The sequence below is a fragment of the Nycticebus coucang genome, chromosome 15 (assembly GCF_027406575.1).
Source record: "Nycticebus coucang isolate mNycCou1 chromosome 15, mNycCou1.pri, whole genome shotgun sequence".
NCBI classification, from domain to species: domain Eukaryota; kingdom Metazoa; phylum Chordata; class Mammalia; order Primates; family Lorisidae; genus Nycticebus; species Nycticebus coucang.
The window spans coordinates 33,135,435-33,162,913 of NC_069794.1; the positions used below are offsets into that span (position 1 = coordinate 33,135,435).

Sequence of the window (27,479 nt, forward strand, 5' to 3'; positions counted from 1 at the left end):
TGTAAAGTCTCCATTTTTTTTAATGGCTGAATAGTATTCCACGGTATACATATACCACAGCTTGTTAATCCATTCGTGGGTTGGTGGGCATTTAGGCTGTTTCCACATTTTGGCAATTGTAAATTGAGCTGCAATAAACAGTCTAGTACAAGGTCCTTATGATAAAAGGATTTTTTCCCTTCTGGGTAGATGCCCAGTAATGGGATTGCAGGATCAAATGGGAGGTCTAGCTTGAGTGCTTTGAGGTTTCTCCATACTTCCTTCCAGAAAGGTTGTACTAGCTTGCAGTCCCACCAGCAGTGTAAAAGGGTTCCCTTCTCTCCACATCCATGCCAGCATCTGCAGTTTTGAGATTTTTTTTTTTTTTTAGATAATCCCAGGCATGATTGATTTGGTAATTGCATTTGTATAATGTGTGTGTGTGTGTGAGAGAGAGAGAGAGAGAAGAGAGAGATTTCTAACTATTTGTTCCTGGTCCACCTGTGAATATGATGCAATTAGGAGATAATATGTAGGAATAGGTAAAGAATTCTTTGAAATGCCTTTAATCTTGGTCATTTAACATTGTAGATTCTTTGAGTTAGAAAGGCCCTACCCATCAAATTCAGAAATTCTTACAATATTCCCAAAAAGAGGTCACTCATATTTTATTGGAATACTTACTAAATCTTGAGGCAACCATTCTTTTTTTTGGAGACATAGTCTTACTTTGTCACCCTGGGTAGAGTGCTGTGGTGTCATAGCTCACAGCAACCTCACATTCTTGGGCTCAAGCAATCCTCTTGCTTCAGCCTCCGGAGTAGCTGGGTCTACAGGTGCCTGCCACAAGGCCGGGCTATTTTTAGAGATCCGGTCTCACTCTTGCTCAGGCTGGTCTTAAACTCCTGAGCTTAGGCAATCTACCCGCCTCCCAAGAGAGTTGGGATTATAGGCAGGAGCCACTGAGCTGGGCTGAGGAAACCATTCTGTTATTAGATAGGACTTCTTTCTTTTTCTTTTTGGGGAACAAAGGGAGAGATATTTTGAAAATACAGAAATAGAAAATAATGTAGTGACATTCGTATGTGTAAGAATTAACAAATAGTCACGTTTTGTGCTTTTTGCCTCGGTTATTCTACGTACATTGTTGGGAAATAATTCTCCATGGGTCTGTCACCTTTTTGTGCATCTGTGCACTGCCCTGGTTCTGGGCTTTCTTTTCGAGGATGTTTGTATAGTAAACAACTTTGGATAGAGATAGTGTTTCCCTTCAGAGTGGAGGGCAAGTTTTTTTTTTTTATTGTTAGGGATTCATGGAGGGTACAATAAGCCAGGTTACACTGATTGCAATTGTTAGGTAAAGTCCCTCTTGCAATCATGTCTTGCCCCCATAAAGTGTGACACACACCAAGACCCCAACCCCCTCACTCCGTCCCTCTTTCTGCTTCCTCCCCCATAACCTTAATTGTCATTAATTGTCCTCATATCAAAATTGAGTACACAGGATTCATTCTTCTCCATTCTTGTGATGCTTTACTAAAAATAATGTCTTCCACTTCCATCCAGGTTAATACAAAGGATGTAAAGTCTCCATTTTTTTAAATAGCTGAATAGTATTCCATGGTATACATATACCACAGCTTGTTAATCCATTCGTGGGTTGGTGGGCATTTAGGCTGTTTCCACATTTTGGCGATTGTAAATTGAGCTGCAATAAACAGTCTAGTACAAGTGTCCTTATGATAAAAGGATTTTTTCCCTTCTGGGTAGATGCCCAGTAATGGGATTGCAGGATCAAATGGGAGGTCTAGCTTGAGTGCTTTGAGGTTTCTCCATACTTCCTTCCAGAAAGGTTGTATTAGCTTGCAGTCCCACCAGCAGTGTAAGAGGGTTCCCTTCTCTCCACATCCATGCCACCATCTGCAGTTTTGAGATTTTGTGATGTGAGCCATTCTCCCTGGGGTTAGATGGTACCTTATATTTCTTAAACCTTGTATTTCTTAATTCTCATAGCAGCTCAGTGAGGCAGAGGCTGCTATTCCCATTTTATAGATCAAAAGAATTGCTGGTGGCAGTGGCTCCTTCCTATAATCGTAGACCTCTGGGAGGCCAAGATGAGAGGATTTCTTGAAGTCTGGAGTTCAAGGACAACCTGAGCTAGAGCAAGACCTCATGTTTGCTATAAAAACAAAACAAAACAAAAAAAAAACTTGAGGTGCAGAAAGTTAACACAGATATGAGGACACAGGTAGTCTAACATGAGAACCTCAGCTTTTAACAATTCCACCATACTGCCTATCAGTCATAGAGTATTCTAATCTAATGTCAGATAACATGTAATCTAAGATTAGTTAGAATAATCCAATAAACCCCACAAAGGGTTTCTTTTTTTTATTATTTTGAATATTTTCAGTATCATATCATGTGTTCTACTTAAGGAATGGGAGCCTTTTTTTTTTTTTTTTAATTTTTTTATTAAATCATAACTGTATACAATGATATGATTATGGGGCATCATACACTCACTTCATAAACCATTTGACACATTTTTATCACAGTGGTTAACATAGCCTTTCCGGCGTTATCTCAGTTACTGTGCCAAAACATTTACATTCTACATTTACCAAGTTTCGCAAATACCCCTGTAATATGCACCACAGGTGTGATCCCACCGATTCCCCTCCCTCTACCTACCCCCCTCCCTTTCCCACTTCCCCCTATTGTTAAGTTGTAGCTGGGTTATAGCTTTCATGTGAGAGTCCCAAATTAGTTTCATAGTAGGGCTGTGTACATTGGGTATTTTTTCTTCCATTCTTGGGATACTTTACTAAGAAGAATATGTTCCAGCTCCATCCATGTAAACATGAAAGAGGTAAAGTCTCCATCTTTCTTTAAGGCTGCATAGTATTCCATGGTATACATATACCACAATTTATTAATCCATTCGTGGATCGATGGGCACTTGGGCTTTTTCCATGACTTAGCTATTATGAATTGGGCTGCAATAAACATTCTGGTACAAATATCTTTGTTATGTTGTGATTTTTGGTCTTCTGGGTATATGCCCAGCAGAGGAATTACAGGATTGAATGGCAGATCTATTTTTAGATCTCTGAGTGTTCTCCATATATCTTTCCAAAAGGAATGTATTAATTTGCATTCCCACCAGCAGTGCAGAAGTGTTCCCTTTTCTCTGCATCCACGCCAACATCTCTGGTCTTGAGATTTTGTGATATAGGCTAGTCTCATTGGAGTTAGATGATATCTCAAAGTAGTTTTGATTTGCATTTCTCTGATGATTAAAGATGATGAGCATTTTTTCATATGTCTGAAGGCCGTGCGCCTGTCTTCTTCAGAGAAGTTTCTCTTCAAATCCCTTGCCCAGCCTGCGATGGGATCCCTTGTTTTTTTCTTGCTGATGCGTTTGAGTTCTCTGTGGATTCTGGTTATTAAACCTTTGTCAGAGTTATACCCTGCAAATATCTTCTCCCATTCTGAGGGCTGTCTGCTTGCTCTGCTTACTGTGTTCTTAGCTGTGCAGAAGCTTTTTAGTTTGATCAAGTCCCAGTAGTGTATTTTTGAAGCTGCTTCAATTGCCCAGGGGGTTCTCCTCATGAAATACTCACCCAGACCAATTTCTTCAAGGGTTTTCCCTGCATTCTCCTCTAGTATTTTTATAGTTTCATGTCTTAAGTTTAAATCTTTAATCCAATGAGAGTCTATCTTAGTTAATGGTGAAAGGTGTGGGTCCAATTTCAGTCTTCTGCAGGTTGCCAGCCAGTTCACCCAGCACCATTTGTTAAATAGGGAATCTTTTCCCCACTGAATGTTTTTAATTGGCTTGTCAAAAATGAAATAGCGGTAAGTAGCTGGATTCATCTCTTGGTTCTCTATTCTGTTCCAGATATCTACTTCTCTGTTTTTGTGCCAATACCATGCTGTTTTGATCACTATCGATTTGTAGTAAAGTCTGAGGTCTGGTAGTGTGATTCCTCCTGTTTTGTGCCAATACCATGCTGTTTTGATCACTATCGATTTGTAGTAAAGTCTGAGGTCTGGTAGTGTGATTCCTCCTGTTTTGTTTTTATTTCTGAGTAATGTCTGGGCTATTCGAGGTTTTTTCTGATTCCATATAAAACGAAGTAATGTTTTTTCAAGATCTTTAAAATATGACAGTGGAGCTTTAATAGGGAGTGCGTTGAAATTATATATTGCTTTGGGTAGTATGGACATTTTGATAATGTTGATTCTTCCTAGCCATGAGCATGGTATGTTTTTCCATTTGTTAACATTTTCAGCTATTTCTTTTCTTAGAGTTTCATAGTTCTCTTTATAGAGATCTTTCACGTCTTTTGTTAGGTAAATTCCCAAATATTTCATCTTCTTTGGCACTACTGTGAATGGGATAGAGTCCTTAACTGCTTTTTCAATTTGACTGTTGTTGGTGTATATAAAGGCTACCGATTTATGAATGTTGATTTTGTAACCTGAGACGCTGCTGTATTCCTTGATCACTTCTAGGAGTTTTGTAGTAGAGTCCCTAGTGTTTTCCAGATACACAATCATATCATCTGCGAAGAGCGAGAGTTTGATCTCTTCTGACCCTATATGGATACCCTTGATCGCCTTTTCTTCCCTAATTGCGGTGGCTAAAACTTCCATTACAATGTTGAAAAGCAATGGAGACAATGGGCAGCCTTGTCTGGTTCCTGATCTGAGTGGAAATGATTCCAATTTAACTCCATTCAATATGATATTGGCTGTGGGTTTGCTGTAGATAGCCTCTATCAGTTTAAGAAAAGTCCCTTCTAGACCAATTTTCTTGAGTGTTCTGATCATGAAGGGATGCTGGATATTATCAAAAGCTTTTTCTGCATCAATTGAGAGAATCGTATGGTCTTTGTTTTTTAATTTGTTTATGTGCTGAATTACATTTATAGATTTACGTATATTGAACCAGCCTTGAGACCCTGGGATAAAACCGACTTGGTCATGATGTATAATTTGTTTGATGTATTGCTGGATTCTGTTTGTTAGGATCTTGTTGAATATTTTTGCATCTATATTCATTAGTGATATTGGTCTATAATTTTCTTTTCTTGTTGGGTCTTTTCCTGGTTTGGGGATCAGGGTGATGTTTGCTTCATAGAACGTGTTGGGTAGTCTTCCTTCTTTTTCTACATTTTGGAACAGGTTGAGTAATATAGGTACTAATTCCTCTTTAAAGGTTTGGTAGAATTCTGACGTGAAACCATCTGGTCCCGGGCTTTTCTTTTTAGGGAGGTTTTGTATAGTTGATGCTATTTCTGAACTTGATATGGGTCTGTTCAACATTTCCACTTGATTCTGGTTAAGTCTTGGAAGGTGGCGTGCTTCCAAGTATCGGTCTATTTCCTTCAGATTTTCATATTTCTGAGAATAAAGTTTCTTGTAATATTCATTAAGGATTTTTTGGATTTCTGATGAGTCTGTGGTTATTTCGTCTTTGTTGTTTCTGATTGATGATATTAGAGATTTTACTCTTTTTTTCCTGATTAGGTTGGCCAGAGGTTTATCTATTTTATTGACCTTTTCAAAAAACCAGCTTTTTGATTTATTGATCTGTTGTATTATTCTTTTGTTTTCAATTTCATTTAATTCTGCTCTAATTTTGGTTATTTCTTCTACTGGGTTTGGGGTTGGAATGTTCTTCCTTTTCCAGTTGCGTGAGATGTCCCATTAAGTTGTTAACTTCCTCTCTTTCCGTTCTCTTGAGGAAGGCTTGCAGTGCTATAAATTTCCCTCTTAGAACTGCCTTTGCAGTGTCCCAGAGGTTCTGATAGCTTGTGTCTTCATTGTCATTTTGTTCCAAAAAATTGGTGATTTCTTTCTTAATCTCATCTCTGACCCAGCTATCATTCAGCATAAGGTTATTTAACTTCCATGTTTTTGTATGGGTATGCAGATTCCTGTTGTTACTCAATTCAAGTTTTATTCCATTATGGTCCGAGAAGATGCATGGAATAATTTCTATTCCTTTAAATTTACTGAGGTTAGACTTGTGACCTAAAATGTGATCAATTTTGGAGTAAGTTCCGTGGGCTGATGAGAAGTATGTGTATTCAGTTTTGTTGGGATGAAATGTTCTGTAGATGTCTGCTAAATCTAAATATTGGATGGTTAGGTTTAAATCTAAGATTTCTTTGCTCAGCTTCTTTCTGGAGGATCGATCCAACACTGCCAAGGGAGTATTGAAATCTCCAATGATTATGGAGCTGGAGGAAATCAAGTTACTCATGTCTGTTAGAGTTTCTCTTATAAATTGAGGTGCATTCTTGTTGGGTGCGTAGATATTAATAATTGAGATCTCGTCATATTGAGTATTACCCTTAACAAATATGAAGTGACCATTCTTGTCCTTCCTTACTTTTGATGGTTTAAAGCCTACTGTATCTGCAAATAAAATTGCAACACCTGCTTTTTTCTGATTACCATTTGCCTGAAATATGGATGACCATCCTTTCACCCTGAGTCTGTATTTGTCTTTTAAGTTGAGATGTGACTCTTGTATGCAACAAATATCTGGCTTGAGTTTTTGTATCCAGTCAGCTAACCTATGCCTCTTTAGAGGACAGTTTAAGCCATTCACATTGATGGAGAGTATTGATAAGTCTGGTGGAATTTTGGGTATCGAGTTTTTCAAAGGTCCAGTGGACATTTTTAATCCTTTCGCCAGTGTGGAAGTTGGAGTTTGATCCGAAGATTCTGAGTGAGTTTACTTTTGTGGTATAGGATTGGGTTGGTCATTGTGGAGGATAGGTCTGAGAACATCCTGAAGAGCTGGTTTACTTATGGCAAATTTTTTCAACATATGAATGTCATTGAAGTATTTAATTTCTCCATCATAGATGAAACTCAGTTTAGCTGGATACAAGATCCTGGGTTGAAAGTTTTTTTGCTTTAGGAGATTAAAAGTTGATGACCAGCCTCTTCTTGCTTGAAAAGTTTCAGCAGAGAGATCTGCAGTTATTCTAATATTCTTACCTTTGTACATTATAGTTTTCTTTCGCCGGGCTGCTTTGAGAATCTTCTCTTTCATGTTAACTTTAGTGAAGCTAATTATGATATGTCTGGGAGATGGCTTATTGGGGTTGAATCGTGCTGGGGTTCTGAAGCTGTCTGCTATCTGAATTTCAGATTCTCTAGGCATGTCTGGAAAATTTTCTTTCATAATTTCATGTAGAAGGGCCTCTGTGTCATTGGCAGCCACTTCATCATTCTCCGAAATTCCTATAACCCTTATGTTGTTTTTTTTTCGAATTATCTGAGAGCTCTCTGAGTGTGTGATCCGTTTTTGCTCTCCATTTCTCTTCCTCTTTGAGAGATTGGGAGCGTTCGAAGACTTTATCTTCAATGTCAGAAATCCTTTCTTCTGCTTGCTCCATTCTGTTACTGAGGGATTCTACTGTATTTTTCATATCTTTGAGTGCTGTAAGTTCTTGTTTCAGTGTGTCTAAGTCTTTGGTGGTTTTGTCTTTAAATTCGTTAAATTCTTGAGACAATTTTTGAATTTCTCCTCGAATTCCTAATTCCATTTTATTAATCTTGTCTGCAAACCAAATTCTGAATTCGACTTCTGACATCTCAGCCAGTTGTTTATGAATGGGATCTTCAATCACATCTGCCGTATCTTTTCTTGGGGGGGTTGATCTATTCTGGTTATTCATGTTACCAGAGTTTTTCCGCTGATTCCGCCCCATGGTTCACTCCCTTTGGTTTTTCCCCTGGGGTTTTATCGAGGGCCCGTACAGTGTTGTGGCCTGAGAAACTGGGGCCCTGTCTGGTGTGGTGGAGCAAAGTGGTTCTGTCTTGTTTTCAGCTGGTTTCTGTTCGATCCTATTGCAACTTCTACTCTGGCTTGAAGTCTCAGCTGTGTGGAAAAATCAGCAATTAAGTCACCCCACCTGCCCACCTCTGGCCCCAGTTGGAAAAGGAGAATCAAACCTTCCTACAATTGCACACCCAGGGCACCGCCTGAAGAGTCCTCAGTCTATTAGCCCAGTTCAAAAGGTCCGAATCAACTGTCTCAATCAGCACTTGTCTCGGGTGGAAGGGTTCAAGAGGTCTCTGGGAACTGGATCACAGGGGCCTGGTGACTCCTCTGACACAGCTCACCCCAGTGCAGCGTGGAGTCAGGAGGAGCCACCCAGCAAACAGAGCAGTCTGGGAAGGTTGACGTCTCCTTCCCCACTTTGCCCCTCCGTCGGATCCAGTCACTGGTATCTCTGCAGATGGCTAACCCAGTTGCCTGCAGTGAACAGACACTCCAGGGGTTTGCACCTGCCTGAATCGCAAGGAAGTCTGCCAGGTCCCCGCAGACTGCCGCTATCTAGCAGGAGGAGATGGGGCCTGACATCTTTGAGTGTTTGATGCAGGTGATGGGAAGGAGGTGTTCACTCTGGCTTAGCCCTGTCCCTGATGCATGCTGCTAACAGAACAGAACAGAACAGACAACTTTGTGAGGTTCTGTCTCTGTTCCTGTCGTCGCCTACAGGAGACGGGCTGTTTTGAGTTCAAACGTCTTTGCTGCTGGAGAATTGCGTCTGAACACCTCTCTAGGTCGGCCCCGCCCTGGAGGCTTCCCGGTTTGTGAGCCGTGTCACCTGTGGCCTCCTCTGGTTGCCCAGGGAGACAGGGGCTGTGGCCTTAGAATATCCAGAAGTGAGCGTTCTGCCATTAAAGAAAAAACGGCTGTTGATCTACCTCCAGGGAACTGCTGCTCTGGTGTGGGCACTCAGGCGACCCTTTTCTCCTCTGTCCCGCGCCCCAGAGTCAGCACTGAGCGGCCGCAGATTGTGCTGGGTCCACACCCCTTAAGAGATCCCCCAAGAATCAGAACTCTTGGGGGATGGGCCCCCAGACCCCGATTGGGAGTGGGGCGGGGGGAAGCTAGAGTTTCATTCAGTTTCACGCAATGCTACGGTCGGGGGGAGGGCTCCTGCACTGCACCGCAGGGAAGTGCCGCCAAGGCTTGATTTCCCCTCAGCAGAGTGCCCTCTCCTCGCTCACGTGTCCCAGAGTCAGCGCTGACCTGACGCAGCTCAGGCACTGTGCACTCCCCTCGAGAAATCACCCAAGGAGCCGAACTCCTGGGGGATAGGCCCTCAGACCCCGAGTGAGAGTAGGGGTTCTCAGCTCTCAGCGGGGAGGCCAGAGTCTGATTCAGTCTTGGGCCCCGTATGCCCGGGGAGGGTTGCTACACTGCACCGCAGGGAAGTGCCGCGAGGCGTGACTCCCCCTCAGCCCGGTGCCCTCTCCTCACTCGGCGCGCCTCAGAGTCAATGCTGACCAGTCGCAACTCGGGGACTGTCCACTCCCCTTGAGAAATCACCCAAGGATCCGAAGTCCTAGGGGACAGGCCTCCATCATTTATCATTTGGAGATAAATGATGCTCTCAGTGGGCGGGAGGGGAGTGCCGGGGATTCAGGGTTGCCGGCAAAGGATTCCCAAAGTTTTATTCAGCCCTATGTCCGGCAGGAGAACGCCAGGGCACCCCAGTAGGGGAGGTAGGTCCAGTTTTTAGAAGGTCTCTCCCGTGGAGTGTATTGGGAGGGCCTTTAATTTCTGCCCGCTTGTTCAATTGTGGGGCTCTAGAGCCGGTCTCATGGGGGAGGGGACTCCCGTCCGCTTGGTGGTGGATTTTGTACCTTTTGTTTGCGTCCTTGTGATCACAACTTGCCTCAGCGGTGTTGATGTGCGTTCTTCAGCCTTCTCTCTTGGTGAGGCTCAAGTCCACCAGGATACTTACTAAATTCCTGTCCCTTAACTCTCCTTCTGGACGGGAGCCTTTGTTGAAAGCTGGCTTCAGTCCGCCATCTTGTCTCCTCCACCAGGAATGGGAGCCTTTTCCTTGAAACCCTAAGATACTCCAGAATCTCAAGGCCATTTTTCAGTTAGTGTTCTCTCTCTCTTTTTTTTAAATTTTCACTTATACATGTGTTCATTAGGCTTCCACTTTTTGCCTTCACAAAGCAAAAAGGCTTAAACTTTAACAACAATAACAATGTTTAAGATAGGGACCAGAAACAAAAACCTCGCAAAGAATCAACTAAGACAAATAACATTCAGAAAAGGAATCAGACGATTGCTGCAACCAAGTATTCTTTTTAAGTTATCACCTTAAAAGGATAGAATTCAGATATTTGTTTTAATTGCTTGAAACAGTCTATGAATGTTTATAAGGTTAGGTTTAAGGATCCTCCTCTTTTCTTTTCTCAGTGTTACAGTTGCCTTCTCTTTCTGACAGATGCTGGCCTAGAAGTAAAAGTAAAAGATCCACCAAAAGGGATGATACCACCAGGAACCCAAATGGTAAAACCAAAGACTGAACCTCAACCAAATAAGGTAAGAGAGAATGAAATCAGAACTTGAATCAAAGATTTTTAAACTTCATTCATTGATGCTTCAAAAGTTCATCAAACATCTAATATTTTACTTGTTTTTAGAATTTGAAATATACCTAAATAAATTTGGAAAATAGTTATAATGATTTTAATATTTCTAAATTATTGATGGTATTTTTTTATTTCTTTGTGTAATGATGTAATAATTTGTAGACATTCTGTTATTGAAAGTTTTCAGATAATAAAAGTCTACTGAAATAAAATATGAAGTTTACAAAGTGAAAATACCTTCCGTTAAAAGAAAATTTTTTTTCTAAAATCTAAATAGTAAATACAGGCATTTTGGCAAAATGTTAGAAAAGAAACGTTGATAATGAAATTCATTTTATTTTTCTACATGAAAAACGTGGCTTTTATCTTTTTTAACATATGTCTTTAAAATTTAGAAAGGTATAATTTTATAAAATAATTCTGCAAGTTTTTTCTATAATATACATTTTAATGCTTGTGTTTTATTATTATAAATAAATCACTGTTTTTTACAGAGGAAAATCCACTACAAATAATTCTGAAACTTTCTCTGAATTATAGTATTTTTAGATCTCTTTAATTTTATCTCTTGTTACTTACAAGATCTATTCTGTTTTTTCTCTCTCAGTGCCTATTTTTGCTTTTTTCAGGTTCGAAAATTTGTTGCCAAGGACAGTGCTGGGCTCCGTATTCGGAGCCATCCTTCCCTCCAGAGTGAGCAGATAGGCATCGTGAAAGTTAATGGAACTATCACTTTTATTGATGAGGTAACTTATTAAAAAACCGTTGATAATAAATCATAGACAAAAAGTTTTTGCATTGTTTGTACAATAATATGGTTACTAAGTTTTCTGTTATGATACGTTTTAAGTAGTTCGGGAAATATTTGGAAAATCTTCTTCAAAAGTGTTTATTTATAGTTTCAAACATTTAATTTACTTTAGCAATGAGAAAATAACGAAAATTATATTTTGAGGCTCAGTGCCCGTAGCACAGTGGTTACAGCACCAGCCACATGCACTGAACTGGTGGGTTCAAACCCAGCCCAAGCCCACTAAACAACAATGACAATAGCAAGAAAAAAATAGCTGGGCATTGTGGTGGGTGCCTGCAGTCCCAGCTGCTTGGGAGGCTAAGGCAAGAGAATCGCTTAAGCCCAAGAGTTGGAAGTTGCTGTGAGCTGTGACACCATGGTACTCTACCAAGGGTGACATAGTGAGACTCTGTCTCAAAAATTAATTAATTAATTAATGGAAATTATATTTTGAACTTGCAAAGTATATTACTAAGCATAGTATTCATAATTTATAGAAGTATTCACTGAAAATGGTACAGTTTTTCATGAATTTCTAACTATGTTTCTTCTGGGCACCAGCCACATATTGGCGGATTTGAGCTGGCGGATTTGAGCCCGTTCTGGGCCTGCTAGCGGATTTGAGCCCGTTCTGGGCCTGCTAAACAACAATGACAACTGCAACAAAAGATAGCCAGGTGTTGTGGCAGGCACCCGTATACCCAGCTAATTGGGAGGCTGAGACAAGAGAATCACTTAAGCCCAAGACTTTGAGGTTGCTGTGAGCTGTGACGGTACAGCACTCTACCAAGGACGACATAGTGATACCCTGTCTCTAAAAATAAAAATAAAAAATAAAAATGTGTTTCTTCTATTGCTTCAACTTTGGATAGTACATTTTTCTAGTAGTACAACCAAGTAATTTCTGATTATTAAAATCTAAATATAGGGGAAGGAAGACTTCTATTCTTTTGGGAAATATCTGATTTTACTATTTAAACTATTTATCATAAAGTGTGGCTTCCTTATGCCTTTACCTCTAAGTAAAATTGCTATTCCTGTCTCACCATATGAGTTATCATACTGCTTTGTCATTCCTTGCTGCTTTTTTCCCTAAGGTTCTCTCAAACTTAACTGCTTCAAAAGCCAGATATTTAATCTCTACGTCTGCCATTGTTTGCCTTCTTTGCAGCCTCTCAGACCTTGCTAGCCTCAGCCTAGTTACAGGAGAGCCTGGCTCGTTTTTTTTGTTGCCTTTTTACCATAGATCCACAATGATGATGGTGTATGGCTGCGACTGAATGATGAGACAATAAAGAAATATGTTCCTAACATGAATGGTTACACTGAAGCTTGGTGCCTCTCTTTTAATCAACATCTTGGCAAGAGCCTTCTGGTCCCTGTTGACGTAAGTAAAAGGTGGTTTTAAAAAGCATTATAGGTACACTCTGACCTCATTACAGAGCTTTCTTTAATTAAGGCTTTTCAGTTCTGAGGTAACCCACAGCTAAATAACTTTCACTTTGTAAGTGCTTAAACTCCAAGGGCTTTCTTGTAATGCATGTGGAGTTTGTCAAGGTTAAGGCTCTTAATGTTATTATGATTCATCACAGACAGGAAATAGTAAATTAAAAGTAGGCATATGAAATTCTTTTCTTTTCACAGAGGTAGAGAATGAGAGTGTTTCCATTATTCTTTTTCTTTCTTATTCATACTACTGTTAGAAATGAATTCCAAATTAAAATTTATGAACTCAGAATTATACACATAGAAACATGTATAAATGTTTGTATGTTATATTGGTATTTTGTAATTAGCTTTGGATGTTTTATCTAAGTTTGATTTTTTTCTTTCTTGGCTTATGATACTATTATGTCAGTCTAAGATGGGTTTTTGGATGTGTAGTATGCTAGTTGAAGTTTAAGTCTAATCTTTGAGAGAATTCATTGTACCTCTTCAATAAGTGTACTAGAATAATTACAGTGTTTCTTGTGAAACAAGACTGCTATGTCATGAAATAGGATAGGAACTGACACCTTGTTTTATAATCAGAAAAGTATGATTTTTCTCCCTTTTCATCACCATCAGATGTATATGCACCTTATGATAGTGCTAATAAATAGCACAGATAAAATTTTATTTTAAAAAAAGCTTTAGTATTTTAAATAGTTGAATTTCTTAAAAATCCATCCGTCCAACCATTCAGTGTGTTGCATATGTTATTCTTCTTGATCATTCATAATAATGTCTCCAAAGCAGTAGCTTATATAAGAAGATTCTTTGGGGAAGCAAGTATTGGAACATCTATCTATATTCATTGATCTCATTCTTTTTTATATTCTTTTTAGTGTATACTTTATAATAGCACAGTGGAAACTATGTATAGAAGCTTGACGTACTGAAAGAGAGAGAAGTTATATGATCAAGAAAATTTGGAAAGTGTTGGCCTACAGTGAACAATGACATATCTATAATTAACGTATTAAAGTTTACATTAAAAAATAAGATCTTAAATTTTTCTCAGATTTGTATCTAGAGTTAAAAATGAAAAGGATTTTGACCCTCTGGAAAAGAGTGACTACCCTGGAAGAGAAATAATAATTCTTTATCAGTGGCTAAAAATTTGGCCCCAGTTATTTAAAACTGTTTTCTGTTATAGTAACCAGGTATTCCTCAGGATTGTGAAAAATGTATTCTAAATGAGATGATTACAACGACTATTTTATGTAGGGTTGTTTTGACCATTTTAGACTTCTGTGTGTTTAAGAAAATTTCCTTAAATCTATAATAAAACATCATGCTAAATTATATTATCTTCCCTACCTACCCCACTCCAAAGTGTTATTTCTAGTTCCTTTGTTCACTTAATTGAGGAGATGCTTTTGGAAGAGGGAGATGTTCACACAGAGAAGGCAATAGAATAAATAAAAGTAGAAAGGAAGATCCAGAAATGCTGTTTGTTGAAGTCTGAAAGCCCATGTGGTTTTATTTTGGGGAGTTGGTGTTCTGTCCTTGGATGCATTGACCCCATCCGTGATCTCCTTCAGGCCTAGAAGAGTAATGACAGAGATAAGAGGAGAGTAATGTGTGGAATGGGCCACATCAATACCTGCTGATGGTTTCCACTAGAACCTGAATGAGGAGGTAGTCACTTACTTGAAAAACATTTAGATACAGAATATTAAAGATAGAAAAGAAAATGAAGTGGCTTTGGTATTTTCTAACTTGTCTTTGTATTGAGTGGTATGTGTAACGTAAGTATCTCAGAATATCTGGTATCATTAGGAAAGATGAAGTTTTTCTGGTTCCTTTATTTTAAGGTAACAACTTGAGATTTTTATAAGTTAAAGGAAAGATGCCAGTAAAAAAGGGAGAAGTTAAAGATGTACATGACAAAGCTAAAGACTGAAAAAAGGAGAAGGAGAAAGTGGAACTAAGGGCACATGTGGAGAGGTTGTTTCTGTAGGAGGAGGGTGTGCAGGACAGTAGTTAAAATCTGAGCAAGGAAAGAAAGAGGTTGTAGGAGACCACAGCTGCCTTAAAATAGGAGAAAGGAAAGCCATCCATTGAGAGTAAAGAACGAGTGAAGTTAGAGAGTTTCAAAACACAGTGACGATTTGGAATAATGTTTGAGAGAAATACGAGAGAAATATGACTCTGAACAAAAATAAGTAAAGGATTACTGGGCCATTAAATACTCTGTGAGACCACTGTATGGACCCAGTCATTACCCCGCTTCTTCCTCCCTTATAACCCTAAGTGCCCTGAGATTACGGAGCCAAGAAAGCAGATGATAGTACTGTTTGGAATATTCTGAGTTGCTATGACAGAAGGCAGTTAAGATATCTAACTGTGGGGCTTTGGCTCAGGCCTAAGTTAGAATGTGAAAGAAACAGTGGAGGATGCAAGAGACCCAGAGGATTTAATAACATCCTAGAACAATATAGTGAATGCATTGTAGTTAAAGAGCTGGAAGAACATAGGCCATTTGTTGATAAAGTAGAATATTTACATTTGATTTCATAGATGGAGCAGTTTCATGAATGAGATGGTACATTATGTTGCCACAGAAGGTAGCTAAGGGGCACCACAAGTGAAAGTCATTGGAATTGCCTGAGTCACAACTAAAAGTCTAGGCTGTTGGAAAGTCATCTCCATGGACATAAAGACACACAGATGATGACACACTCTGACCCATAAGGTTAAAGATGAAAGCAAGTGTGATTGCCATTGAAGGAAGGGCCCCGGTGGACATAATTTAAAATTGTGGGAGGGATGGCAATAGTTTGATGTTGGATCGGGAAGAAGCGTAGAGGAGTTTTGTCATAAAGATGAGAGGACAGGTAGATGACATAAGGATTTATATTTTGGATGGTTATCAAAGAAGAAAGATGATGCAGTATGGCAAAACTAACTGGCCCTACGCTTCAAAGAGATCTGGTAAAAAGTTACTTCAGTGCAGGGGTTAGGGGAGAACCCACACAGAGTCAGAGGCCTGGCATAGGTAGGAACAGGCTTAATTTTCCAAAGTTTTTATCTGTGAAGACTAGGGCAGGCCCCTTACCCAGTAAGTTCCTTGAGTACCTTACTGTGTAGTGCTAACTCTGATAAGGCATAGAGAAAATAATGATTCCATCTCATCCCTCAAGGAAAGTAACAGCTAAATAATTGCACCTTGCCGCCTCTTCCTTTGAATCTCTTACTCCATTGACTGCTGGGAAAACACTTTCCATCTATTCTTTCTTCAGTCCATTTGTGAATAAACTATAATCATCTCTTATAATTTTAAAACAGTACTAAACAAAAAAAATGAAAGCTGGGAGATTTGGAATAAAATTAGAAATAATCAAAAACCAATGCCACTAACTGAAAAAGGTACAGAAGTACCAAAAAGTTGCATCTACTTCTTCAACCTTTTGCAGTTAAAACAATTTTATATTCACATCAATGTTTGTACTTCACTTGGATCTGTACTCAACCAAACTGTGGATCAGAGTAGGGGCATAGATTGGAAATTTGAACACTAATTGAATATTTGATAAACTATTTAAAAAGTAAGTTTAACATAAATAACCCAATTTAGAATAACTTTTGAAGTGCTATTTTTATACTGTCTTATCTGTTTACTCATATGTTAGAATTCTTGTAGTTCATTGCACTTTAGCTAAATTTTGGCCTAACGGTAGTTCTATTTAAACACCATTTCTGTACTAAGAAATATTAATATCCTAACTTAATTCAAGGGTGATTTTAACTGTTTTAGCACGTTAGTATTGCTCTAGTTTAGAGATTAAATAATATTAGACATTCATATTACGACTGCATATTTTCAAAAATAATTAAGACAGTAGGAAAAATGGGGCTAATTACATGAAGAATGTAGATGCTTTGGGAGGCATTCATTATTATGTAGAATTTTTACCCTTTCTACAGCATGCTTTTTGGTTTCATGTCTTAGAATCTCTGTTTTTCATTTATCAAGAATGCTTTTTCTTCCATTTTTTTCTCCCTGATCTTTTCCTAGTTGGCCGGATTCAGAAATTTCTATTGATGACTTTATTTTCTGTACTTCAATTATGCCATAGTCATTAATTCGTTAATTGCTCATTCAGTAGATATTTGAGTTCTTGTTATGTTACAAATACTGAACTGGGAAGTAGATATTAGGTGGAGGGGCTGAGGGGAAGGATACACAGTAAGATGAGGGGCAGTTCTTGCTCTTAGGGTACTCACTACGTAACATGATAGACATACTGTATTCAAATAATTAAGTTGCATTGTGACTAATTGTGGAATGGCTTCACTTAGGAGATGACATTTGAAGGTCTTGAAGAATAGTTGCCAGAAAAAAAAAATGGAGGAATTTCTACACAGAGAATCAAGTATCCAAAGTTATAGGAGCATGCTATACATATGAACTTATGAATAGCCAAAATGGGTAAAGCAAAGGATTGGGGGTAGAAAGTAGATACTGTCTGAGAAAATTAGGTTTCCTTCTTCCTTCTCAGGTAGCATTTATTCTACAGCAAGAGAAAAACTTACTTCTTCCTCTAGCTATTCACAGTATTTAGTTTGTTTGTCTTGCCTTCAGCCCATTTGTATTTATATACCTCTTAAATTTCTGTTGTTTAGCTCCTTAAGGGTAAGGACTCATTAAGGATCCCTTCTGACTCACATTTGTTTCTTTCAAAGTGTTAAGTATTAGTATACTTTACTTGTAGTAGGTTTTCAACGTTTGTTGATGCTTAATTTTAGTTCTTCGCATTTGGTATGATCATGCTCCTTAAAATAATTCCTAATACATATATGTTCCTTAGCTTAATTGTTTCATTTAATTCTCAGTGTGACCCTGTGATGTTAGGTATGTTCATCATTGTTCCAAGGAGGAAAGATAGCCAGTCACCCAAGATCACAAGTAGAAAGTAGTGGGGCTGGCACTGGATCCCCAGCTAACATGATTCCAAAGTTCAATATGCCTAATGTAGTAGAAGATAAGGATAAATACAGTTGTAAAAGGAAAATGTGAATACATATAAAAATCATATTACTTTGACTATAACTTTCAAATTAAGTATGTTATGAATACTCATAACCTTAATGGTTGAACGAGGATGAATACCATGATATGTATTGAAGGTGGCATGACTCAATCTGACATCCTTAGCATTGATTCTTAAATTAAAATTCTAAAGATTTAGAAAGTACAAAACATGAGCTAGTAAAATGTTTCACACATCAGGGCAAATATAAGTTAAAAAAAAAAAGAATGAATCTGTTGTGCACATGACATGGGAGACCTTTGACTGCCTAAAATTAAGAGCTTAATTTTTTAAAAACCAAATCTACTGTTAAGAGAGGAGATGTTAGTGATTTGAAATTTATACGCCCAGTTTTTTAAGTACCTTGTCAAAAATAAGGTTTTTCAGCATTGTGAAAGGAATTGAAGAGAAGGTTTTTAATCAAGGAAAGAAGGTGATACACCAATAGAGGTATTCTAAGATGGCTTTATAATACCCATTTAATCTAAATTCTTGTGAAAGCAACTGTGATCTCTGAGCAATTACACAAGTCAGTTTCTATTTAGACTGATTGGAGTTCACACGTAGCAAGTATGATGATGTTCCAAAATTTGGGGCACAAACGATTTAGAGTAGAGATGAAGGAAAAATACCATTTGGTGGTCTCTTTTTCCCAGGGTAATTGATAAAATTAGCAAATATTTCTTGCATTTTAAATCCAAATTCATTCTTATGTCTTACTTAATAAAGCCCAGCATAGGGCAGAGCCAGCCCCATATACGGGAGGTGGCAGGTTCAAACCTGGCCCCAGCCAAAAACTGCAAAAAAAAAAAAAGCCCGGCATATACAGTTTTAACATACCCCAAATTTCCTGGATTGGTTTAAACAGGTTGTAATATATATAATAACCTGTTTTTTAAATCTTAATGATATTATCTTACTATAGCATTAATAAATATGCTGTTCTTTGGTGGTTAAAATAGCCTTATTTATTCTTTAGCTTAGTTTTTAAGTTTCATAAACAATAGATTAAGAGACCATTAAAATAATACTGCAGTTATTTTTATAGGTACTATTCATAATTTCTCTGAGTTTTTTTTTTTGCTTTAAAAATGATAATTCTTAGCTCTGCTTATCTAGCATGATGAAAGTTTGTTTCATTTTGGTTTTGCATGAGCATTTTGCATGTTCAGTCACATTTTTTCCACTGATAACTATTCACTTATGTGCTCTCTTTTATGCCTTGAAAAATTAATCAATTTAATTTCTTCTATTTCTTTTAGAATAATTAGTTTAGGATTATAATACAATTTGGTGTTCATTAATTAGTTGTTTTTAGTATACTTTAATTTTCTAAATTTCTTAGCAGAATTTTCTGCTTTAAAATGGTATTTGAGAATAAAATGACTTAAATTTTTGTACATATATGTATATTGTATGTATATATATATATATGCACACAGACAAATAGTGATGTTCACAGTAATCTGTGAAATTATACAATATGAAAGGTAACATTTTAAAAGTGAGAAATTGAAACTTTGGGAAAATTAACATTTTTTAGACTAAAATGTTCCTAAATTTTCAAAAGCATACTCAAGTATATATATGGGTGGGTGTGTATGGGTGTGAGTATAGTTTGTCTTCTGGGGGCTTTTTGTTTTTCTTTCTCTCTTTTTTTTTCTTTTGTTGAGATGAGGTTTCCCTATGTTGCCCAAAGTGGACTTGAACTCCTGGGCTCAAGTGATTCTTCCTCCTCAGTCTCCCAAGTAGCTGGGACTATAGGTGTGTACCACTATGCTCAGCTGTTCATTTACATTTTATTTTTAAACACCAGCATTCTACTTGGTGACATTTTGATATATGAAAAATACAATTTGATTAGGACTCTGCAATTAGAAACTAATTTTTTTTTCAAAGCACCTGTGACAAAGGATGAAAATAATCTTATAGGCTTGGTGCCTGTAGCTCAGTGGCTAGGGCACCAGCCACAGACATCAGAGCTGGTGGGTTCAATCCCAGCCTGGGGCTGCCAAACAACAATAAAAACTACAATAAAAAAAATAGCCAGGTGTTGCGGTGGGAGTCCCAGCTACTTGGGAGGCTGAGGCAAGAGAATTGCTTAAACCCAAGAGTTTGAGGTTATTGTGAACTGTGACGCCATGGCATTCTACTGAGGATGACATAGTGAGACTGTCTCAAAAAAAGAAAAAAAAAGAAAATCTTATAGTAAACCAGTGTGGGTTAAGAATTTCTACCACTAAAAAAAAAGGCAAAAATAGTATCAAATTTGAATTCACATAGAATTAACATATGCAGAATTGGTTTTATTGGCAATTTAAAATGCCATGGCTAAGCAAGTATCATCTATCACTATCACTTTCAAGTATCATCATACATACTATTGACTGAGAAGGCACTTAGATTTGTACATCAAAATAGGCCAGGCACAGTGGCTCATTCCTCTAACACCAGTACTTCATGAGGCTGAGGTAAGAGGATTTTGAGAGGGTTGAATTTGAGACCTGCCAGGGAAGAGAACCCATCTCTATTTTAAAAAATTAGCTGAATGCAGTGTGTGCCATGAGAAGATGAATCATGAGGATTGCTTGAACCTAGGAATTCAAGGTTATAGCAAACTATGATGCAGTTATTGCAAACCTTGTCTCAGGTTTTTGAGATCTTGTCTAAAAAGTTACAATAGGGGTATAAGTTTTAAGTATTGTTAATCAGTAACTACATTGTTTCTTTATCACTAACTTCACCTACATTACTTTCAATAATTGCTTTTCACATTGCTTTTAATACTAGAATAATTTATGCTAAAAGATATAAAATGCTAAAAAATACTCTTAATATTGTTTTATGTCAAAAGGTCTGCACCATTATTGTCTTTAAGGGAATGAAACTATTGAGCAAATTCTCCACTTATTTTTTACATACACAGATGAACCAGTAAGGACAGTTTTTTACCCCTCCCCCAAAATAGCATTTCAGAATGCTTTGCGATGTTTCCCCTTTACCTAAAGAGAAAGGACACTATTCGCTATCCATTTGTAAATGGAGAGAGGGTAGTAGGTTTGGTTTACATTTATTCATAGACATATTATTCAAAAGTCTTTTTTTTCTGGCTTTGATAATCTCTTTATTTATGAATTAACATATAGTATATAATTGAGTTAAGTATCTATATCTGTCCATAAACATATATATGTGAAGAAAATACAGAAGTAGAAAATAGTAAATAAATTCTCCTTGTCTAAAATGACTTCTAATTGGCAATTGTAACGTTTCTTTTATATTGTAGCCTTAGGTGATAATCTTTTTTATTAACATTTTGAATGTCCTCTTTGGGGTCCAAAATAACCATTTATGTGTATCACAGAATTGTATAGTTGCTACTCACTGAAAAGATTTTAATTTCAGATCTTATGTATATAGATTGGTATGTCTACATAAAATGTATACCATTTAAATTTTTGATAAAGCGTATTGTGCAAATGTTGATTTTTTTTCCAGGATCATGTTTTTGTGAATTGGTTGTTCCTTAACAAAATTTTTTAGAATTTGGCATAGAGATCCTAAGCTTCCTAAACTTTGAGATGGAGAAAAGCAGGCCAGTCTTCTGATAAGAGATTCAAATTGTATGTCTTTCTTTATGCTTTTCCTAACAAATTTTCTAATAGCTTTGAGAAACATTTGCAAATAATTTTTCCTATAAAGGGAAGGAAAACTTTAAAAAGGGGCTGAGATTTTCTTTTGTTTTGTTTTACTTTTATTAAATTTTTGTTCTTTAAAAAATGATAATTAGTTCACATATACTACATGCCATTATTCATAATAATTATATTTGATATATAATCTATACACATTTTATTATAAAACAGCAGACTGTTTTCTGTCATAAAACAAATCTCGCTTGATTCAAACAAATACGTCCTCATTTAAGGAGTTGTAAGGTTTCCTTCTTGCATTGACTTCTTAAGCTTTATAACAATGTCTGGCTCTTAATTTTAGTAAATGGCATGACACACTATATCCATGGAGAGCTTTTGACAAAACTTATGTATTAGAATTTCTTTGGTGTGTGGTTTACTCAGGTGGCTTCAGTTTCCCTTCAGTAAAATATTTCCATGTTGGTACTAGAGTACATAAAAATGTTATTACTGTGAACGCGTCTTCTGAAGATGATACCCTGTTCCCTTTCTTTGTTGATATTTCTCTTTCTTAAACTTTGTCGCTCAGAATATCTTTAATGCTAGCCAAGGAGTCAGGGATTTGGACGTATTTTCATGGACTTCCAAAGCTTTTTTCCCCCAGGTGAGTTAACTGTAAGGAACAATCATACGTTATTCAGGTATTTCAGCATGTACAACAAATTTTATATTTTGTCTTTGAAGCCTTTGCTAAAGATTGATAAAAATCGTTTGCCAGAGAAAGATCTTTATGAAGTGCTGCAATAATTTTCCTTCTACTCGTGCCAAAGAATGCATTATTGAAGTGAAACTTTTACAGGACTTCAAATTTACTATATTTAGTTGTATGACCCCCCCCCCCAACTATAATATTAGTTCTTAGCCTTCTCAGAACTAACTTAAGTGGTAGTGTTCCGACTTTATGGCTCTCCTGTTTTTTTCCACTGGCTCCTCTTGCACATTGCCCTTTTGAGTGTTCATCTGAGAATGGGATGAGAATGGAGTGAGAAAAAAATAATATTAAAATGCACCAATTTCATATACTGGTGCCTGAGCCTCACATTTCTGTATTGAATGTAGCATGTATTTTAGGATTGCTTGAGAATGACAGGCATAGTTCCATGAATTCATGTCTATTGTTATTTTTTATACTGCTTAGTACAAAAAATTAGATAAACTTTGTTACATTTTTTAAATTTATAATTACTCAAGAAGCTATTAAATATTTTAACAAAAGATCTCACGTATTGTATTTCAGTGAAGAGTTTGCAGTTATTATTAGTTTTGCCAAGATTTATTCCCAGCGTTACCCTGAAGGATCAGAAGTTAGCATTATTATTATAAGTAATTAAATGCACCAGGAATATCATCACTATTGAAATATTTCTTGTTATTCTGTGCATATTTGCTTCCCATTTTTTATGTCCCCATGTGATTTTTAAAAATCATTTGTAAGTAGAAGTAAAACTTTTCCTCTTCCAACTGGGAAATGGCATGATGTGTTCACTAAAATTGATCATTTACAAATAGACATTTTTACTGAAAACCTTTTGAGTGTAATAGCACTATGTAAAGCTTAGGTCTGTCTTACTCTTAATTTTTATTTTGAGCGTTCTCTATAAATTCATGTAGGTACTCATGTATAAATTTTTATAAATATACTTGAACAGCTATATGAAATACATATTTTAAGTTAATTTTTAGTTACAAATCTAGTTTGTTTTTCTAGTGTTTAAAATCTCTTGTCCATTAAATCACCAATATGTAATTTTTTAATTACAGTAAATGTAAATAAATTGTCCGTAGTACATACTTATAGTTGTATAAGTAAAAACTAATAATTTTTTATCACTACAGTGACGTTTACAAACTATGTGAAAGTTAATAGTGGATTTTATATTTTCCCTGAGCAACCATATATTGAATTAACAAAGCCATGGGTACACAGAATTCTTGAATACATATATTTTTTAACCTAAATATTTTTCTATATTTTCTACTACGTATATGGACATGTATACATGTGTGAGTGTGGTGAATACACATATATATATGTATCTTAATATGAAACTACTCAGGGGATTGGAACTATTTAGCAAAATTTTATCTTGCATGATGTTAGTGGTTTTCATTTGTATTCTATTTATTAAATACAGTAGAACCTCTACAAGTTGACCTCCCAAAGTACTGTAACAAACTGGTCAACGTACAGAGGTGGTCAACATAAGGAACTAGGCCTGCTGTACTGCATGTCTATGAAAATTAGGTCATCTTAAGGAAGTGGTCAATGTAGGCAGGTAGTCAACTATGGTTCTACTGTATTAATTTTAACCTAATGTTTGTATGCATGTCCCATTATGGTTATCTATAACTCTATTTTAATAAAAAGTAATTTGTAGAGTCCATATTACTATATTTGAAAGTACAGTTTTAAAGGATTAATAGTGGCAGTGAAAGAACCCCACAGTGTGGATCTTTTACTTAGATTTAGTTGGGAAAAAGAGAAAATATGGAAAGGTTATTACTTCGTTTTATTACATTCACATAGGAAACAATTTATTACAACATTCAGATTCAATAGAAAGTGTGACTTTCCAATAATATAAATTCAAATGCATCATATTGACTTTAAAATGCATCTTTAATGTTAATCTCTCCTCTTTACTAAAAACAGTCTTTTTCTATTACTATCCTTAATGTATCACTGCATAGTAATGGCCTAACAAATCTAGCGAGACATTTCATTGTGTTAATACTATATTAGAAAATCCTCATTTTATTAATTACTAACAAATATTAAGATGTAGCTATATTTTCTGCATATTTTTCATCGTTATCTATGCTTATGGAGTCTTCATGTCTGTTTTCTAAGTAGAAAGAAATAATAATTTAGATTTTTTGCCCATAACAACATATGATAATGCAATAATAATGATTCAAAATTATTCAGTTGTGATTTTCATGGTAAATTATTTGTATTTCTCCCACCATTAAATATTGTCATTAAAAGACAAAAGTAAAATCAAGGACTTGAGTATTCTCAAATTGGGGTAGGCAAAAAACAGATGTTCCAGAGGTTCGGTGTCTGTCCTGTTACATTTTCTTCTCTTCAACTGTATTTTTAATATCATTCAGTGTTGAAAAAACTGAGTCTTTAATTAGTGGCATTAACTAATACCTCAATTATCTTTAGATATCTGTTTTCTTTTTAAATTGGCAATATTACTGTTCTTGCTATGAAAGCTGTTTATAGGATTTTGAAAGTGATAATGGATTTTTTTTTCCTATTCAAATTTTCAGGAATCTAAAACTAATACTGATGACTTTTTCAAAGACATAAATTCCTGCTGCCCACAGGAAGCAACAATGCAAGAGCAAGATATGCCATTCTTGCGAGGAGGGCCAGGCATGTACAAGGTAGTGAAGACGGGACCTTCAGGTCACAACATCAGAAGCTGCCCTAACCTTAGAGGTATCCCAATTGGAATGTTAGTTCTGGGAAACAAAGTCAAAGCAGTGGGAGAGGTATGGATTCTTGTAGCTTCATGACTTCTAAGATATTTATTCTTAATGTAATCCAACCAAAGCATCTCTTTCTTCTAAAGGTTACATTTCCATTGCAGGTTTTAAAAATGTTAATGTATTACTTGTATTGCAAATACTAACATAATTTTTCTGTGCTTCTTTTCTATTCTCATAATTATCCTTGTGAAACAATATTTATATTAAGGAATGATTTGTATTGTATATTTAAATGTTTGGTATTTGCATAATCTTTGCATTATGACAATGTACTATGCCATCATGATTATCAGCACTTAAAATATTTTATGTGATCAGTATGGAGATGCGATCGTATATTCAGGGTTTCATTTCTGTGTTCCCATTCATAGGTCTCACTGAAGTCCTGAGCAAGTAAAATTATTCTTTAGGCTATTGTGGCATTTGCCTCAGCTGATAAGCTTGAAGATGTAGTGTGTCATGCTATTTCTCAGTAAAGGTCATTCTCAAGTTGCACAAATAGGTACTGTCAACCTAAATAGCAAATATTCTGTCTAAGGACATTTTAGATGCAAAAAAAAGAGCCATGTATTTTGGGGTAAAGCTCTAAATTATTTAGAGATTATCTTTGTACTTTAAAAAGTATTGTTTTAACCAAATTCATAAACACGCAGTATTTTACAGAACTTTTTACTGATTTCTGTCTTACCTCAGGCTGTGGTCTTAATTTCAGAAACTAATTTCATGATAGAAATGAATTGGAATCATTACACTATTCAAACACTTAAGCTTTTTACTGGTTTTCAGACTGAGTGCCCTGAAAGAATCAAGCCAATCAATCGTGCTTTTTGTTATGTGCCAGGTAACCAATTCTGAAGGTACATGGGTGCAGCTGGATAAGAACAGCATGGTAGAGTTCTGTGAGAGTGATGAAGGAGAGGCATGGTCCTTAGCTAGAGACAGAGGCGGAAACCAGTACCTGCGACATGAAGATGGCAAGTTGGCTTAAATTTGTGATTTATTCCAATTAACCTTTCAAATACAGACATTGAATGTGTGTTGTATTGCTTTTGTATTTTCTGTGTTCATTTTTTAAGAAAAAGCCAAGCTAAAGATTAAAAATCTTGCAACTATATAAGTATATCTGAAAGAAGAAAATTAAAAGAAAAATTGTGCATACAAATTAATCTTTAGAAAACATGCTTTTTATTTCATTGATATATGCCTTATTCTCCTGTGCCAGTCCAGGACTGAAAATTTTACCCTTTCTGTCATGAAATGGAAGTTAAGTTTTCAAAACACCAATTATAGTACTTCTCCCAGGCAACTTCATTCGATTGAATTTTAACTCCAGAAAGGAGCATTGAATAAATACATAGCACTTTTTTTTTTTTTTTTTGGCGGGGGTGTTCTATTTGTTGTTAGACTTTCAACTTTAAACTTTATTTTACCTATTCAATACTGATCTCAGTAAAAACGATTTTCCCTTTTATCCCCCTCTCTTTAATCACCTGGTTGCAAAAACTTGTTCTTCCAAATTCAGACCATATTATCACTTGGTGCAAAGGTTTAACTGATTCTGACAAAACCGAGAATTCTTTCTGTTCCTCAAGAACTGTAGTCACCATTCGAAAAAAAATGGTTCTATTATAGTGAAGTTCATTTTTATTTCTTCATACCCTTGTGGGCAGGTACAGTGTTTTTATCTTCACATTCCTAATTCTAAAACAATTTTGACACAGGCTAATTGCTCATGAGGTTTGGTAAACATAAGATGAATTATAAAAATAATAGGACATCAAAATAAGTATGTAAGCAAGGATAGACTTGTCTGCCAAATTCCAAAATGGATAAGATAAAGTTAGACGAAAGAACTCGCTTCTTTATCCAAAAGATAATAAATTTACAGAGATAATATGGCCAAAACACATATAAGTAGATTGAGAAAAGGTTTGAAATTTGCATTAATGACATTTGGAAATAATGTCTCCCTCTATTTTTTTTTTTTTTTAACCACAGCAAGCCTGAGAAGTAGGTGATCTTCTTCAGCTTTTAGGTAAAGAAACTAAAGTTCAAAGAATTTAAAATGATCTGCCTGTGATTACACAGGAGATGTAAGAGTGAGCCAGAATCTTCATTAACATTTTAAATATTATGCTCATTATACCATGATACACATTGAACACACTTTGAGAATCTACCCATCTCCCTGTTTTTACCAGATAAACTTTTTTCAGTCAAAGATGACATGGTCATAATATATAATGTTCATCATTTACCAAAAAAAAAGGCTCAATTTAATGTAAATCAGACATTTACAAAATGATCTCATTTACTGTACTTATATATTACTATTTACTTACACATATTCATTAAATTTTTAACATTGTCCTTTATAAGAATATTGACATCAAGTGAAAAGTAAAAGTAAGATCAGAGTTATATAAGATACAAATGTAAGTCTGGCTTAGGTGACTCTCAAAGGACCTTTCTAGCTTAATAATTTTATAACCAGCAGTATAACATAATGTCTAAAATTAGACTCTGGAGCTGGACTGCTGAAGTGCAGATTCAGCTCTA

The 27,479-nt window shown here is 36.2% G+C and overlaps 1 protein-coding gene across 16 annotated transcripts in view; it reads left to right on the forward strand.

Moving 5' to 3' along the window:
- Positions 1 to 27,479, forward strand: part of MYCBP2 (MYC binding protein 2) — a 309,994-nt gene that overhangs the window by 202,795 nt on the left and 79,720 nt on the right. For 7 of the 16 annotated variants that reach the window (XM_053563137.1, XM_053563138.1, XM_053563143.1 and 4 more), the window contains 6 exons: positions 10,266 to 10,363; positions 11,043 to 11,159; positions 12,453 to 12,593; positions 21,949 to 22,023; positions 24,699 to 24,923; positions 25,762 to 25,894. In XM_053563137.1, the coding sequence (XP_053419112.1) occupies positions 10,266 to 10,363; positions 11,043 to 11,159; positions 12,453 to 12,593; positions 21,949 to 22,023; positions 24,699 to 24,923; positions 25,762 to 25,894 (789 nt within the window). The remainder of the gene's footprint in view (positions 1 to 10,265; positions 10,364 to 11,042; positions 11,160 to 12,452; positions 12,594 to 21,948; positions 22,024 to 24,698; positions 24,924 to 25,761; positions 25,895 to 27,479) is intronic. The other 9 variants (XM_053563149.1, XM_053563150.1, XM_053563151.1 and 6 more) reach the window with 3 other exon arrangements.